Source organism: Capricornis sumatraensis, chromosome 1 (assembly GCF_032405125.1).
Source record: "Capricornis sumatraensis isolate serow.1 chromosome 1, serow.2, whole genome shotgun sequence".
Classification (NCBI taxonomy): domain Eukaryota; kingdom Metazoa; phylum Chordata; class Mammalia; order Artiodactyla; family Bovidae; genus Capricornis; species Capricornis sumatraensis.
In genome coordinates this window covers 260245598-260263767 of record NC_091069.1, presented here as the reverse complement: position 1 = coordinate 260263767, position 18170 = coordinate 260245598, and the positions used below count along the sequence as shown (strand labels likewise).

Here is an 18170-nt window from a genome sequence, read left to right as displayed (position 1 = left end):
GGTACAAGATGCAGAGAATATAGATCTGCTTCCTTTATTCAAACTCAGTAACTGGTTTGGGACAATTAATTTCCAATTGTTTCCCAGTAGAGCAGATTTACTTGTATATTAATGAGGCACAGGTGTTGGGCCCCTGGTGTCTGTGTGCCTGCGAGGCATATTTCGGTTGTTTATCTCCTCAGCCATAGGTACGGCAAGGTACTCAAGCTTGCCTTTCACAGTTTTTACAGTGAGGCTTTTTAATTTTTTTGATTTTTTTTCACATTTGCCTGCACCTGTTAAAATTTTAAAACTGTTCGTGTAGAAAGAAGTTGCAAAGATATCAATAGTAAATAGTACTAAAAATTAAAGGAAATAATCTTCTATTCTGTTTAACTGCCCAGCCTTACATGAAAGAGAAGTGAGTTGATTTCATGAGATCTTTCAGGTGAGAAGCCAATATGATCAATCAATGACCCAAATTTTGGTTGTGTATTTTTGAAGCAGGTATATCTTTCTTAGTGTCTAAAGCAGTCATATACTTGTATTAATATTCATTTTTTTTCTTGTTGATTCACTGAACTGCACTACCAACATTTAAAAGGCAGTGGAATAGCCTCCATAGACATTATGAATTTCAGTAGCTGGCATAATTATAGCGATCTACATATTCATTAAATCTACAGGAGAACTCTGTCCAAAAAGACAGCCATGCGTTCAGAAACAGACAACTAAATATATATATATTTTAAAAGTTGCATCTCTGAGGCTTATTTAAAATTAAATTCCTGTAGCACTCCTCTCCAAGCAGAAGGATTTTAACAAAAGGATCCCCACACTTTGGTTTCTTGCATCTAGGAAAGAATGGGAAGAACTATTTGTAAACAACAATTACTTGGCAACAATAAGGCAGAAGGGGATTAATGGGCAGCTGAGAAGCAGCAGGTTCCGCAGCATTTGCTGGAAGGTAAGAAGAAAATATTTATTTACAGTTTGTGGTTGCAGTCTATCAACACATTACCTGATGCCCTGGAAGATCACCCGTGCGGGGGATCACTGAATTTTCCAAGAGACTTCACTCGCGAGGTTCTGGCTATTTAGGTTTATCTTTCATAGGACATTTGCTAATAAGGTTGAAGCAAGCGCCTTAGTCCTGGATAGCTGGCGATGGTGCAGGAGTCATTTGAAATACTGGTCTTTTCATCCCATTTGATGGTGCGGAACTCAAGCAAAGCCTTCTGGGTCCCCAGAGGCATTTGCGGAAATCCTTGGCGCTGGGCAGGGGTGGTGGGTGGCTGTTCTCAGGCTCCTGTTGTATCGAGTGCTACCGTGCAGTCACCCCCCTTCATTTCTGCCCGAGTAGCAGACAGGAAAGACACTTGCATATTCTCTGCACCAGAACACAGTAAAGGGCAGCGGGAAGCAGCAGCGGAGAGAAACTCGGTCAGCTGCTTTCAGAGGAAGGCCGTCGGTCACCCCCTGGGTAATGATGGTCTGCAGCGTCTCTCGTGGCTTAGAAATCGGTCCCTTTTTGTTCTTTCAGAATGAATCGGTTTAGATTGAGACTCACTTTTTAAATGACTTCTCTTGAAAGTTGTTTAGGGTTCATCTGCATAAATTGAGCAGACGGAGCTGGCAAGTGAAGACAATAAGGAACACTTAATGTATTAGACAGTTTGAAATCTAATAATTCAGGTTTAATAATTAAAGTGTGTTTTCCTTCTGCTCAGTGAAGGCAGGGTCATGCTGCTCAGCTGTGTGTACAGGAGGCTTTGCCCCCACCCCCCCACTCCATGTTGTTTAACTTTTTGAGTCTCCTTCCTTTGCTAAAAATAAACTCAAACCCAGGTTTATTTTAATGTTTTATTAAACTAAATTTGTCTTTTTGAGAATGCTTGTTAATTTTGTAAACTGATTGCTAGTTGTAAATTGCATTTTCTGCTGTAAAAGGAATGACTTCACTGCTCAGGCTTGTCCTCAAATTGTTCCTCTCTGTCCATTACCTGCTTGTTTGAAGACTGATTTTGGAAACCTTGACGCTACAAAGTGGGCCTTGTGCTTGTTAATGCGCTCTATCAATCACCCCTGTAATGCAAGAAAGGAGAACAGAACGGACTTGAACCCTCATGAGTTCTCCTTGTCCACCTCTACTGTAACTCTGGAGAAGCAGATGATGCCATCTTGGGGTGTGTCTTTTAGGACCTTGCTTCCTGGCCTTTGTGCACTTCTGCAGTTGTCCAAGTTGGTATATGTCTTTACACCCCACATACAGTTGTGAGCTGGAATGGTGATGAGTGTGAAGCACCACGAATGCATCTTCTTCAGTTTTCAAGTGATACCCTTTGGCGTAGTTTCACGTTTTCTTAGGATTTTTATAAAAGTTTTCCTGTTGTTTTTTTTTTGACAGCTTTTTCTTTGTGTTCTTCCTCAAGATAAAAGTCAGTGGATAAGTAAAATTAAAGAACTAAGAGCATGGTATAGCAGCATTAAAGAAATAGTAAGTTGTACTTTAAGTAATGTAACTATTTTCTTAATTAGGCTTTGAAGGCCAGCAGCCTCTGACCTTTGCATGTGTATTTTCTTTCTTTCCAGCACATCACAAACCCTAGGAAGGCTGTTGGCCAGCAAGACTTGATGATCAATAACCCCCTTTCCCAGGACGAAGGGGTAAAGTTGATGTTTATTCACGTCTCAGCCGCTCTTGCCCATCAGAGCATGCTTGTGTCTCACTATCAGTCACCGTGGAAGCCGTGTTACTCTACACCAGTAGGACAATTCTTTTACCCCCGTGTTAGTCCACCTGGAGCCGGGTGGGCGTTATTGCCTGCTGTGTGCTGACAGTGTCGGGGGAAGCCAGTGGGCTGCTTATGGAGCTGTGAGATCTGTGAGAGCTCAGGGACAGAGAGACGAGAACCGAGAGGAGGGCTCGGCTGGGGCTGAAAGGCTGCCGTGTACAGAGCCTCCCTTCTCTTGGAAGTGAGGAGGCCGCACCGGGAGGACAGCTCTGCGGAAGGAGATAGCTGTGTGTAGTGACTCTGTGAACAGGGTTTAAGATCATGAAAAAGATGAGGCCCTCCACCCTCAGATCCCAGTGAGGACGAGGAGTGATACAGCTCAGAGGCACTGTGTCGCTTCTCCAGTTCCTGTTTCTGTGCTGAAGGACGTTGTTTTGTTTCACATTTTCTGTATAAAATCAACATTTCTTTTTCCTCATATGTGTAATTATTATAGTCAGTGAATATTAAGCAATTTTTAAAACTTGAAGTTCATATTTTAAGAAATAGATAAAAATCTCTGTGCTTAGGAAACCAAAGCTTTGTAGAAAACATTCGGTATCTTTCTGTGTTGGCAGTTCAGGTCAGGTTCCAGTGGGAGCAGCTGGCCTGTGGTCCTCCTCTAGTCCAGGCAGACCTTTTTGTTGTTGTAAGGGTAGCAGATGTCTAGCAGTAAAAGTATCATTCACTTTAAGTAGATAGTAGAAAGTTTTAAATATGCACAGTAATATCACTGGAAAAACTAATGTTAGAATGATTATGTGTCTCTGAGATTAGACTAGATTTTAATAAAACATTTTCCAGTTCCAGGTTTTCTATCTGCAATGTGAAATCATAACTCAGAGAAGGATAAATTTTAATTATTTGAATCATTAGATTGAGATCATAAAAGTCAAGCAAAGGTGCAGTATTGTTTTAAATAAATTGCTTTCCTTATTTCAGAGTCTTTGGAACAAATTCTTCCAGGATAAAGAACTTCGGTCAATGATTGAACAGGATGTCAAAAGAACGTATGTAGAACTATTTACAAGTTACCTTCAGTAATTCAGACTGGTGTTACCTCTTTGAAATTTTAGCAAACTGTACAATCTGTAGAGGAGCCTTAGTCGAATGCAGTATTCTGCTTGTGTTAATAGTTATTTTGGCCAAATTTTGATGATAATAGTTACTTTCTATTCTTAAATTATAGACTTTTGTGTTCCCTTTGTCAAAATAAGTTAACGTTTATAATATTGGTAATAGTATAATGTATAAATACTTAAATGTTTAAATCAGTTTTTCAGTTTCCAACGTTTGCTTGTAGTCATGTCCTTCTAATTAAGGTTATATTTTGTAGTCTTACTACTGGTTTTGCTAGAAAAAAATTATCTTTTGCTTTACACCTTTGAATCCCTTTCTAGTCAAATTACTGTTTAAATGACAGGTATATTTTTACCCCCCTTTACTTCTGTTCCTCTTGACACCATTCCAGTTTGCAAACAACTCCAGATCATCTCAGTATTTACTATATGAAGTGGCTCTTTATCCAGCATATAGTTAATTTCTATAACTTTTATGTATTGGACCTCACTTTTTTGGGGGCCATGTAATGGGGAGCACATGGAATTTGTGTGGGAAGAGCCTGGGGTAAGTTCTAGCAAGGTATACTCTAATCCTGGACGAAGTAATTTCAACAAAGGTCTTTCCCCCTTAGATGTTCATCTCTGCAAAACAGAGATAAGACCAAGCACCTCATGGCATAGTTACAGGTTCGCGTGTTGTTAGTGTAGTAAGTTAGCGGTGTCTACATTTTAAGCTGTGTCAATGTCCGCCGAGCGCCGTTCCTCACCGGGGTCTGGGATGAGCCCGGTGTCTGAGAGCCCGTACCTCCAGGGCTGCCTTTCAGGCCCCCCACGCCTATGTCTGTCTGCCCCACTCCGGTTCAGGTCCCACTAGACCAGGCACACAGGCAGGCCTCTGGCTCCAACACTGCCCTCTCTCCAGGCCCCAGACAGAATGATCAGATGACTTGGACTTGCATTAAGGTCATACTACCGATTTAACAAATGAGATTTTCTACTTTAAAATGGAAGTACTTCAGAGGGGTCGTGGGTTCAGAGAACAGCAGCACCACTGATAACTGGCCGTGGTGGCGAGTTGGAGGCGGGAAGTGTGCAGCACTTGGGTGAGCCTGGTTAGGACGAAGAGCAAGCAGCTTTGGGGCAGTTAGCCTCCTGAGTCAGGCCGTGGTGCTGGTCTCTCGTCGGTGATTTCAGAAGGCAGAGTGCCGTTGTTTTGGTTCACAGGAGGCCCTCAGTAAATATTTGTTGGATAAAACAAAAGGATGAATTTCCTCACCCATCGCTTTAGTAACTAGCTGGGTAATCAGTGGTGATAAAACAGGGTTCATAAAAACAAAATGCACAGTGTATATCGTTTACCAAGCAGTAACGATATCTCTTCCTTAAAATGCTAGGCAGTTATCTTAGAAAACTTGATAGCTTACGTTTGAAGTAGCCAATAAGAAGAGCGTGAGTGTCTCTGCTGTTGTCAAATGGAAGTGGAGGCACTGTGGCACTGGACAGGGTCCCACACCAGGACCGCCAGGCCAGGTTGCCGAAGGCAGCGGGGGCAGAAGGAGAAAGGGGAAGAAAAGAGTGGAGAGCAAAGCCAAGCAGTAAGTGGGACTGTGAGCCCCTTCAGCGTTTTGGTTCCTTAGATCAGACATTTCTGCTTTGCTCTGTGGGAAAATGTTATTTCTCAAAAGCTATATTCTGTATGTTTTTCTTATAAAAATGTGTGTGTGTCTGTGTGTATAACACACATACATGGCAATTTTTTTCCTTATAATTTGTCTCCACTGGTGCATTTTAATTCAGGTTACAAAGCCGAGATGCAGAGAAGGCCTCTGGGTGGGGGAGGTTCATACCTCCTTCCCCAGAAGTCTCTCCCATGTCTCGCCTCACATTTTGAGGAAGTCTCCTAGCCATCTCTGTGTAAATTCTGTGGCAAGTAACTTAGCTTGTAGGGTAAGGCTGTCTGTCTTATTTTAAAGCCACCAAATTGCTAATCACAAAAGCTGAATAGCTTGAGTAATCTTACTGTTAATCCTTCAGGCTCCACACCCTCCGCAGAAGGCACTGCGTGTGCTCAGTCGTGTCTGACTCTTTGTGACCCCGTGGACTGTGGCTCCCAGGCTCTTCTCCCATGGAATTTTCCAGGCGAGAATCCTGGAGTGGGTTGCTGTTTCCTACTCCAGGGATCGAACGTGTGTCTCTCGTGTCTTCTGCGTGGGCAGGCGGATTCTTGATCGCTGCACTACCTGGGATGCCTTTAGAAGGCACTTCATGATCCCAAATCCATGGTTTTCAACCCAGTCTGAACCGCAGCTCATACTGCAGTGGTGGGCGGAGGGTGGGAGCAGCGCAGCTCCGTGACTGTTCGCCAGTGGCTGCGAGAGAGTTGGGTGGTTTTGACTGACTGTCTCCTGTGTTTCAGACCCGTCCACTGCATGGGAGATCAGAGTGGTGGGGAAGATAGATGAGTTTCCTGTTGTCGTGGGATGTACATTTTAGTGTGGGGTGCTGGGGAGTGAGACATAAGCCCATGTAGATACAGAGGGTCATGGAAGAAGGCAGTGACTGCTGTGAAGAAATCAAAACAGATAACCTTATACACAGCCAGACAGGGGGCTGCTTTAGGAGAGGCATCAGAAAGGGCATCTCTGAGAAGATCTGCTTTGAGCTGAATGAAACATGTTACGAAGCCAGCAATGCGATCTGGAGGAGGAACCTTCCAGGCTGAGAGAGCAGCTGATGCCAAGTCCTCAGTGAGAGCGAGCTGAGGATCAGCAGGCCTGCTCGGGGTGGCGGTGGCGGTGGGGACGTCTAGTGGGCTGTTCCACCAACCACAGCTAGGAGTTTGGGTTTGACCCCACCTGCAGTGAGGAGCCTGGAGGAGCTGAGGGGAGTTTGGGACCCGGGAGGAGGGCTGGGGAGCCTGGAGGAGCTGAGGGGAGTGTGGGACCCGGGAGGAGGGCTGGGGAGCCTGGAGGAGCTGAGGGGAGTGTGGGACCCGGGAGGAGGGCTGGGGAGCCTGGAGGAGCTGAGGGGAGTTTGGGACCCGGGAGGAGGGCTGGGGAGCCTGGAGGAGCTGAGGGGAGTGTGGGACCCGGGAGGAGGGCTGGGGAGCCTGGAGGAGCTGAGGGGAGTGTGGGACCCAGGAGGAGGGCTGGGGAGCCTGGAGGAGCTGAGGGGAGTGTGGGACCCGGGAGGAGGGCTGGGGAGACTGGAGGGTGTGAGCTGGAGTGTGGGACCTGGGAGAGGGTGGCTGCTGAGCTGTGGGCGGGGGCAGAAATGGGCACAGCCCCTGGAAGGGCAGTGGGTGTCAGCTACAACGTGGACTCCAGGCGGTCTGGAGCAGATACAAGCTGAGGACGTGTATTGGATTATTGTGGCTTTCTCCCACTCCTCAGTTCGGTTCCATTGTTCCCATTGTTTGGGGGCCTTTTCACCTCTCACCTGGGAGTCTCTTGTCTAACTCTTTCCCGTGACTCTATTAACTTGCTTTCCTGTCCACCTCATGTGTTGAACCCTGTTTTTCTCAAACACGTTCCTAGTCCTGCCCCTACTTGCCTGTCTGGACCTTCTGTGACCTCTGGTTTTGCAGAATACGTGCTTATGCAGACTCCCTAACACACACACTGTCCCTTTCCAGACTGTCCAGTTACCTTTGTGTTACTGACTTCTAGTTTAATTCCACTGTGGTCTAGGGGCAGGCATCGTATGATTCCTCTTCTGTGAAATTTGTTAACGTGTGTTCTGTAGTCCAGAATGGGATCTGCCTCTGAGAATGTTCTGTGTGAGCTGGAGGAGAATGCGCATCCTGCTTTGTTGGATAAATATGACCTGTAGATGTCGGTTAGGTCCAGTTGGTTGATGATGTTGCTTAGTTCAGCTCTGTCCTTACTGGTTTCTGCCTGCCAGTTCTGTCCATGTCTGATCAAAGGGCGTTAGAGTTTCCAGCTGTAACAGTGGATTCTTTCCTTTCTCCTGGGCTTCCCAGGTGGCTCAGAGGGTAAAGCGTCCGCCTGCAATGCGGGAGACCTGGGTTCAATCCCTGGGTCGGGAAAATCCCTTGGAGAAGGAAATGGCAACCCACTCCAGTACTCTTGCCTGGAAAATTCCATGGACGGAGGAGCCTGGTAGGCTACAGTCCATGGGGTCACAAAGAGGCGGACAGGACTGAGCAGCGTCCCTCTCACTCTAACCCCTCTTCACAGGTGTGCCGGGCTTCGCCTTGCACAGTGGGATGCTCTGTTGCCAGGTGGCTATTGTTATGGCCCGTGTGTCTTCTTGTAGAATTGACCCCTTTATCATTATTCAGTGCCCTTTTTTTATCTCTTAGCTAGTGTTAGCATTGGATATTGTTCTCCAGCTATTTCCTTTTAATCTATGTGTGTCTTTATTTAAAGTGCTTCCATAGGCAGCATGGTGTCAGATTTTAGCATGATTCCTTGTAAGGCAAGTCTACTGACAAATTCTCTCAATTTTTGCTTGTCTGAGAAAGTTTGATTTCTCCCTCACTTTTTAAGGGTAGTTTTATAGCACGCAGAATTCTAGTTTGGCAGGTTTCTCCTTCTCAAACACTTGGAATTTTTCAGTCCACCTTCTGCATGGCTTCTGAAGAGAAGTTGAATGTAATTTTTGATTCCTGTATAGGTAAGATGAAGTCCCACCATTCCCCGCCAGCCCCCACCTTTAAGAACTCTGTCTTTGATTTTCTGCAGTTTGAAAATGATGTGCTGAGGTGTCGTTCTTTGGGCATTGGTCCTGCACGGTGGCTTCTGAGCTTCCTGGCCCTGCGGTCTCGGCAGTGTTCTCGGTGACTGTCTCTCCAGACGTTTCTCCTGCACTTTTCTCTCTTCTCCTTCTCTCCCCGTGAGAGCCCTTGAATGCTCTGCTCTGTTTTTTTCAGTCTTTTTTCTTGCTTCTCAGTTGTTGAGGATTTTGCTGAGACATCCTCGGGCTCAGCTTCTCTCCTCAGCTGCTTCCAGTCTACTCAAGGACTCAGCCCATCAAGGCACTCTTCCCTGTTACCCTGTTTTATACCTCTAAGTTTACTTTTGGTTCGTTCTTAGGATTTCTGTTTCTTGCTTACATTGCCTGTCTGTTTTTGCATGCTGTCTGCTTTATCCATTAGAGCCCTGAGTGTATTAATCATACTTGTTTTAAACCCCTGGCTTCATAATTGCAATTTCTTTGGTTCTGATGCTTGCTCTGTGTCTTCCAATTGTTTTCCTACCTCCAGGCCTTGTAATTTTGTGTTCAGCTTGGTTTTTATGACAGGTCGATGTAACTCCCTGGTTAAAGGAGCTGCTGTCGTAGGTCGTTTGCAGTGTGGTGAGCTGAGGGTAGGGGACGTACCCTTTAGATGTACGGTCAGCCTTTCAGTGCCTCTGGACTGTGCCCTTCACAGTGTCTCTTGGATCACCCTTCCCCTTAGATGGACAGGATAGCTGTGGTGGGGGTTGGGCTGGGCATTTCCTTCTCCCCAGGTCAGTTAGGGGCCAATGGAGTCTCAGCAGGTTGGGCTCTGGGTAACTCGTTCTCTCTGCAGGCAGGCCTCGTTCAGAAGAGCAGAGTCACCCTCTGTCCAGGTTGGCCCCTTTCCCCTCCCCCTGCCATAGCTGAGGGGATTTTTCTCTGGTATTCACTGTGGGAACCTGGCCGAGCTTCTAGAGGTGAATCTCCCAGTTTTGTGTGGGCCTCCCTATGATGGAGTTTTCCTGGAGTTTTTAACCCTCAGAGGTAAAGCCCATGGACACAAGAGCCTGGTGGACCGCAGTCCATGGGGCTGCAAAGAGGTGCTGTTTCTGTGCAGGTTTTGCGTTCCATGCAGCTCCTCTGTGCCGGGGTCCAGCCCCAGTGGATCCAGGGAATTCGAAGCGGGGACGGCGTTGGCGAGGAGAACTTATTTATTTATTAATATAGAAATATAAGATTAGATTAGGAAGAAATAGTATAGTAGGAAAATTAAGTGGAGAAAAGAGGGCTGAATAACTTGGTTTATGTGGGAAGCCAATAAAGTTCCAGACAAGGAGTTTGCACCATCTACATTAGGCCACCGGCGTCCTCTTGAATATCAGGGGATGCCCCGCCTTGGGCTCCCCCTCGCGTGGATTTTAAAAGCCGGGACAAATAAGTAGATACGGTGCGCCTCCACGCCCCAGATGGGTATTCAGCCAGAAATTAGAGAGGAGACATGGGGGAAACCAGTCCAGCGACTGGCCCGTCCTCTATTGTTCAGAAGGCCTTTTATACTTTTTTGATTGTACATAGAGATCAATGGGTAATACAAAATTATGCAGCGTTAGCAGTCCAGACTCTTATCAAAACCAGGCTTTTCTCTCTGCATACCTAATTGTATACACAAGTCTTAGGTGATTTACATCATCTGGCCAAAAAGGGCCAATTAACATTTTACAGCCTTTTTTCTGATAAGGGTTTGTTAACTAGAAGACTTATTTGTGTTGATCTTCCCAAAGTCTGGTGCCACTCTCAGAAAGCACTAAATAAAGTTACATTCTTACATAGCAAAGATACAGCAGTTTATAACAAGTGAAAGGAGTACAGTGATTTACAACAAAAGAAAAGTAATTAACTCAAAAGTCTAGTGTTGCTAACATCAAAACTACTATATATCTTTTTCCATATCCCGTTTACATTGATTAACATCCTCCCAGGTGCCTAAAAGATAAAGAATATGGAGGCCTGGCAGCAGTCATTGAGTCAACAGTGAAAACCTTCTACCAAGATGATTTTTAGCTGTTTAGAAAAGGCTCTGTATCTTTAAGATGCTTTAAGCTTTGTGCCTCTCGCAGTTGGGGGGCTGTAAGCAATTCACAAGCTGTAAGAGGTCCAGGGGAACCTGTTAGGCAAGCTAGACAGTTATCAGAGGGGGTTTAACTGAAACATCCCTTTCAAATGCAGAAGACTAAAGCCCTGATTTGACTTTTTCCAGAGAATATCAGGAGAGCAGAGTACAAAAGCCGGCAGATTTTTGGTTTTTTGGGGTACATGCTCAGGAAATTCCAGGGGGAACCCCTGAAGCCTCATCACGTCCTTGCGTTTTGTCAGGCTTCCTTCCTCATGACCTTGTCACAGGCGGGATTCCTCACGCTGGCCCCTGGCACCTCTGCTTCAGTGCCACGCCCCCTGCAGTACTGAGTCCCACAGCTCATCCTTCAAGCCTGAGTTCATCACCACCCTGTTCTTGAAGCATGTTCCAGTCTTTACAACTGGAAATAATTTGTGCCTGTTCTGTGTTCCAGTGGCATTTTCTTAATAACTTTGTAATGATATTACTTAACGTTTCTTTGATATTGCTCAAGTTTATTTAGACTCGCCAGTGTAGTCAGTACATTTGTATTAATCTCCTTGGCATTGCATGTGCCAAGATGAATATGGCGTGGGCCCTTAGGAAGCTCACAGTCTAGTAGAGAAAGCAGACCTAAAGAAACTTCCAGAGCAGGAGAGCAGCGCTGCGCTGGGGAGAGGGCACGCAAGAGCGCCAGGAAGCGCCCCCAGCTTCATGTTCCAATCCAGGAGGCCTGTCTAAATGTTCCCGACCCATGACCCCACGCCTACCTGAGGCGGACTGTGCTGTGCTCAGTTGAGCCGACTCTTTGCGAGCCCATGGACTGTACCCTGCCAGGCTCCTCTGTCCAGAGGGACTCTCCAGGCAAGAATACTGAAGCTTCCCTTCTCCAGGGCATCTTCCCAACCCAGGGATCCAACCCAGGTCTCCTGCCTTGCAGGCGGATTCTTTACTGTCTGAGCTGCCAAGGAAGCCCAAGAATACTGGAGTGGGTAGCCTATCCCTTCTCCAGAGAAACTTCTGACCCAGGAATTGGACTGAGGTCTCCTGCCTTGCGGGTGGACTCTTGGCCAGCTGAGCTACGAGGGCAGCCCCTGCCCACCCCATGCTGCTCCTCTGTGAGTGCCTGAGCACGTGGGCTCAGCACCGAGTGCAGTGCACAGGGGATCTCAGCCCCTGCTTGGTGGAGCTTGGGAAAACAAGCCAAGTACTCTCCCAGGGGAAACATGGGCATAAAATAGCGTGAACAGTTTCCTCATTTCTTTCACTTTCATTATGTTATCATCAGTGTCAAGTACTTGGATTGCTGTAACTTGCAAGACCCTGAGAGAAACAGAATAAAGGGTGGAAAATACCAGGGGAAACACGTACCTCCCTGGTTGTTAGCCCAGGCCTCATCTTTCAGACCTCTGGTAACCCCTGGAGGGCGTTTCTGTCTTACTGCAGAGTCAGGGTGGTGCCTAAATAATGCTCATTGATTGTGAAACCTATCACTTATGATCAATGTTTTTCAATTGTAGTAATAACATCTCTAACATTTTCAATCTTCAGAAACATAAACACACTTAAAAAATACTATTATCCACCTTCTAAGTCTGAGTTTAAACAAGATAATTTCATCTCGTAAGCTGTGTTGTTTTCTCATTATAGAATTTATTTGATCTGAATATGTCACTGAATTAAATACTATCTTTTCTTTCAACTAATTTTAATATTGTTTTATTCTACTAACCTTTTTTGCCTCAAAGGGTTTTGTATTCATTTCAATTAATTGTTCCTTATTTCAGCCTAATGAGGTTGTTACTGTTCTCATTTTTATTACTGAATAGGGAAAAAACTGATAATCAAAAGGTAAATCAAGTAGCTTCCAATTTATAGCATTTCTATTTCAGAACTTGAGCCGTCCATTCTGAACCAGTTTTGCCATGCTTCAAAGGCTTAACGTTATATGAAATTAGGTATTATTTAAAATGATGGGAAAAATTGAGTTCAGAATAAAGTATCATTTCCATATTATATACTAAAGAAGTCTGTTATTTGATTTATCAAGGATTATTTTAAAAGTATATTTACAGTGTCTATACTATCATTTGCGAATTAACACATTTATAAGCTATTGCCAAATAGTGTCGTCTTTTCTTCAGATGCCTCTCTTGAAGTAAATGATTAAAGTGTAGCTTCCTTTTGTCACTGTGACTGTGGTGATATTTACGGGTCGGTCCGGTCGCCTCTCGGGCCCGCAGCCCCAGCCTCTGGTCTTGCATGGTTCTGTGTAGGGCCCTTGCCGTCTGCGCCTCGGGCAGCTCACTCTTAAGCTCATTCCACTCTGTCCCACTTGGTTCTCAAGACACGGTTAGACCTTTACCAGCCTTCCCATTCGATGATCCCTTTTGTTTGTATTCCCCACGTGGTCCAAACTTTACACTCTTTATTTCAGCAAACTTTGTTTCCTCCTTTTTTTTATATTGTTGTTTGATATTTTGTGGATTCACTAATAATCGCTAAAACTTTCTCTTTAAAACCATAGATGTGTACTGTCCAGTTTGGTAGCCCCCAGGCACATGTGGAGATTTAAATTGAAATTAATTTAGGATGAATAAAATAAGTCTTCATCAGCCGCTCTCAAGTGCTAATGGCTACTGTATAAGCCAGCACAGATACAGGACATTTCTATCATTATAGAAAGTTCTGCTGGACAGTACTGTGAAAGTAAATTGGTTGTTGTTCTGTTTTTGTACTGTATATGATAGGAACATATGCATTTTATTTTTTATTCACAGTGAACTTTTAGAGACGGCCTGTGCTTAATATTTACTTTCGTTTCCTGTCTCTGCCCTTAAGAAACCTCCTTGAGCTTTTATAGTATATAAGTCTTACATGAGCTTTTGATCAAATTTAGCTATTATGTAGTGGATAGTGTAACATTAGGCTACTTTGAGAATGTTTTCTGTATTAATAATATACGAAAGTGATTTTACAGAGTTTTTTCCCCCTCCTTATTTAAAGCCCATCTCTACACATTTCCCATTTTTCAGAGAAATGATGCTGCTTCTCTAATCCAACAGTGATTATCACACTAGTGCAAAGTTAAGATATCCTAAATGTTGGTGTGTTTTATTCCATTTCCTCCAAGCCCCCCCCCCCCTTTTTGTAGTTAAATAAAAACCAAATTCCTCAGGGAAAGAAAATTTTACAAGCAATTTCAGAGCAGAATTGATTTTGGTGTGTGTTAATGCAGACAATCTGCCCAGTGTTAAAATGTTAAAGAGAAAAAAAACCGCACAAGCTGCCATGTTCGTGTGATCACACCAAAATAGCAGCTTGTGTTTATACTTTCAGTCTCCTCGAGGTGGACTGCAGGCGCCCCGCGCCGCGCGGCTGCGCTCGCTGCGTGTTGCGCTTCTGTCTGATGCCGGCGCCGTACACGCTTGTGCATGCACGACCAGCCCTCACATATGCACTTGTTCTCAGCCGCGGAGGTGAAAACGACAACACAAGCCGCTCTCTGCGGGTTGTCGGCAACCTGTGTGTGTGTTTCTTAAATATTAAAGAGGGGGAGAAGCAGATTTTCAGGAACACAAGAAACAATTCTTCCGTCAAATGGCCTGTGGTCCTTCCTTATTTCACAACTCTTAAGGTAAAGCAAAATATTGGGTCCTCGCGGTTCCCGCTGTGTGTTTAGGAGGATGTATATCCTGTACTGCTCATGTTTTTGACACGTATTTTTCTCATTTCTGCTGCATGTAAGCATGCAGATTCTTACTACATATTTGTTCCAATTTATGAGATGTTTTTAAGCTTAAATTTTTTTCTAGCATTTGCGTGAAAATGGAGGTGTGTCTGCGGCGGTCTTGGTGCTGACTGCACCCGCGCCCCTGGCCCCTGGAGCCTGGGGGCGGTGACCCCCAGCAGCCGCAGAGTCTGCCCTGAGCTGCGGGCCAGAAGGGTTCTCCCTGGGAGATCTGCTGTGTAAATGAAGCCAGCGTCTTTTAGCACTGTTTATATTTCTAAACTGCAGGTTCACATACCATGAAGAGGTGAAAAGGTAAAGTCCACTGGGTGGTGGAGTACTCCCTTATGCTGAAACAGTCCTCCTCGGCCCAGCCCGTTCAGTAGAGTCACAGTATTTTAGGAACTTACATGCAGATTTGGAATTGACACTACTTTACTCCTTCAAGGATAAATGCTTTAAATTGCTTTCAGTTTTTTCTTAATTGTTGAAATACTGCAAAATGAAGTCTTTCCGTGTGACAGAGCCTTGCACTTAAAGTCATATTTCTGTCTGCCTGTATTTTTTTTCTCTCAATTATGGTACCAGTAGAAAGTTTTCTGTTTTTTCTTTTATCTGAGGCAGTGAGGCAGAGGGGTTGCTTGCGGTGTAACTCGGGGCATTGGAGAACTAGGAAGAACCTTTGCTGACAGCCTCCGTTCAGATGGTGACAGACGTGCCCCCCCTCCCGCGACACTCCAGCCCCGCTGCCTTTGTCCCCACTGTCATTCTTGGACATTTCCAGTCATCCTAAGTCTTCTCACCTGGATGGTGATTCCAGACTCCCACTGTCCCTGTTAGGCTCTGGGAGATTGTTCTGCTATCCTCTTGGGCTGGATCACACCCTTGTCATCACAACAGACTTGTACTTTCTTTTCTATGCCTTTTAAAAATCAGTGTTCACCTCTAGTTTATGGCCTGTGAAAATTACATAATGCTCTTATCGTCATTTGTTACAAAAAACAAAGGCAGCAGAACTGTGGTCTAGCCTTTAGTAAGCTTTGCCTTCTCACCTCCAGTCCAAGTTCATGACTTCACTTTCATTTTTCATTGGTTGGTTGGTTTGTAGGTTTCTGCACTTATTTATTCATTCAGCAAATACTACTTGAGAAATTACTAGGTAGCAGCTACTATTCTACAAGTTGAGGATCCTGATAAAGAAAATAGTGCCTCTTCCATTCTTTTATAGAACCCTGCATATTTTATTGTAATTATCTTCCTTTTAAAAATATCTGTGTAATATCTATTTTCTTGTCTAGATTTTAAGTATTTAGTTTTATGGTTTTATATTCTTGCTATCCCCAGCACCTGGCATCCCTAATAAGCACTGTGCCATTGGTGATCATCCTAAATCCTTTTATTTTGCAAGTGCATAAAGTTGAAGCTCAGAAAGAATGACTTAATATGACTTGCTAATGGCTGCAGTGGAAATACTACCTGGGACTCCAGGTCTTTCTGCTAGTCTGTAATATTTTATGTTAATCTTATTTGCCTGAATTTACCACTTTTTTTTTCAATTCAAGAAGCTTTTATTGAACACCATCTGTATGCATAACACTTTGTGAGCAAACAGGAGATGGAAGCATGAACGGGCTACTTCAAGTCTTAGCCAGAAAGCTGTGGAGATTAAATACGCCCCGATGGTTTCTGCCCTCTGGGATCACCTATTCTAATATAGAGTTGCTCAGCCTTGGGAGTATTGATGTTTTAGACCAATTAACTCTGCTGTGAGAGGCTGTGCTGTGCACTGTGGAGTGCTTAGCAGCGTTCCTGACCCCTGACTACTGCAGCCTCTGTCAGGCCTACTTTTTAGGTCTTTCCAGGGCATCGGGGTGTCTTGTCTGACAGGAGGGTTCTCTGAGGCACAACTTTAGAGTTTTCTGAGAGCTTAACAAAGGATTTTGCATTCACACCCTTGGTTACATCTTTCGACCTTGTTTTTCTGTGTCTTATGTTTGATCTTGGCCCAGAGATAGAGTCTTACTGCTTTGTGTATGGCCCGAGAGGATGCGAAGGAGACAAGGTTGGGCTTGAAATGCCTGCGTATTGAGCAGCCCTTCCCTCCGCTTCCCTCTTTCCTTTGTTGTAAGGGCCGCGCAGCCCAGGCGGCAGCTCCACACTGCCTAGACAGGCTCTTGGGCCCCATCACCTGTGTATTGGGTGCATTTGCAATATCCCAAATAGGCTGCTGTGCTGCTAGTACCCAATAAGGAATCTTTGTCTCCACTTTTCTTATGATGTTTTCCTCACTTTGACTTTCGCCCTCGCTGGCAGCCTCATGGGCTGTCTGGCTGCCTAACCGTCTCTTTCAGATCCTTTAGTCTTTTCACTGTGGCTCTGTGCGACGTTCCAGCTCCTGTCCAGTCCCAGCTCCTGTCCAGTCCCAAACCTACCTCTACTGCATATTAGAAACAAAAACAAAGGAAACAGCCCAGTTTCATCTTAAAAGTTGTGTTCATTATCTCTTGCTACATATTTCACAGTTGTTGGACATTTGGGAGCAGCCGAGGCCCTGGGACCTCTGAGTGTGCAGTCAGGTGTGGGCTGGAGCTGGGGTGGTGTGGAGGCTGCTGAGGGCTAGAGGACCCATGTGGGTCTCTCCTTTGTGCTGCTTAAGTGTCCTTTCTCTGGAGGAGTCTTCCCCTAAAGCAAACAACCCAAGAAGGAGAGGCAGTGTGTTAAAGAATTGGCAGGTGTATTTTTAAACCAGCACAGTCTGCATGCAGCCTCCCAGGTTTCCCAGATGCCCTTTTCCGCTCTGTCTGGCCGGAAGCGGAAGTGTGGGCGGCGCCTGAGGTGGGATGCGCTCAGGAGCGGCACGCTGTGGTCGCCTGTCATGGCCGCTCATGTCCCAGCGGCCAGGGCTCCCTGGAGAGGATGCTGGGACGTTCAGTCCAGCTTCCTGCCTGGCAAGAGGAGAGGGCAGATTTGGTTGAATGCGGGTGGTGAAGCCGTCATCCCAAGCAGGGAGGACAGGAATTGAAAGCGTCTGTCCTCCTTTCATCCCGGCTCGCTGGGTTTGCTTGATTTTTATTTCAGTTTTCCTTTAATAAAACAACAAACTAGAGTAAGACATTATAGTTATTTTGGTGTTTAATCGTATTCTAGGGAGTTTTCATCAGCTCATTTTAAATTTTAGATGGATGCCGGTGGTGGAAGTTCTGGGTTTGAAGTGTGGACACAGCATCAGTTATTGTTCCTGCAAGCCCTCCGGCGCGGCTCCATCCTCCTGTTTGGCGATAAACCTTCAACAAGGGCTTTGTTTTTTCCCTCGGGGCATCTTATTGAATACTTGCATCTTCAGTAATTCATCTGGGCCCAGTGCTTTGTCTGTTTTAATACTTCTAATTACCTAATTAGGTGCCATAATGCAGTGACAAAGCCCTTTGTCATTTCACTCTTGTCTTAACCCTTTTCTTGCTTAGGAAACACTCCTTGTGTCTCTTTGTTGTCTGAGGAACTCTCCATCATGGATACACCTTGGATATTTGCCTGGCTCCCTTTGTGTCTGGGTCGCGACCAGCCAGGCCCTGTTGAAATCAGGTCTTCCCAGTTGACTCGCATCAGGTACCTGGGCTCCTGGTTCTTGGTCTGAAGTTGGGGTTTGGTTGTCCTGCTTCTCTCACTTCTTGATTCACCCCCATACCCTGCAGACACATGGGAAGATTTCCAGAAAGCAAGTACAATAGTTGTCATAAACTGCTTTTGTGACAGAATTAGTGCCATTTATCATTCATAGATCTTAGGTGTCCACAGGCATCCATGAGTAAGTGTAATGGAAATCAACAGCA

General features: G+C 45.2%; 1 protein-coding gene across 2 annotated transcripts in view; it reads left to right on the top strand.

Annotated features, from left to right (window-relative positions):
* Positions 1-18170, top strand: part of TBC1D5 (TBC1 domain family member 5) — a 589263-nt gene that overhangs the window by 319749 nt on the left and 251344 nt on the right. For both annotated transcript variants that reach the window (XM_068981508.1, XM_068981501.1), the window contains exons 6-9: positions 838-946; positions 2387-2476; positions 2572-2646; positions 3696-3763. In XM_068981508.1, the coding sequence (XP_068837609.1) occupies positions 838-946; positions 2387-2476; positions 2572-2646; positions 3696-3763 (342 nt within the window). The remainder of the gene's footprint in view (positions 1-837; positions 947-2386; positions 2477-2571; positions 2647-3695; positions 3764-18170) is intronic.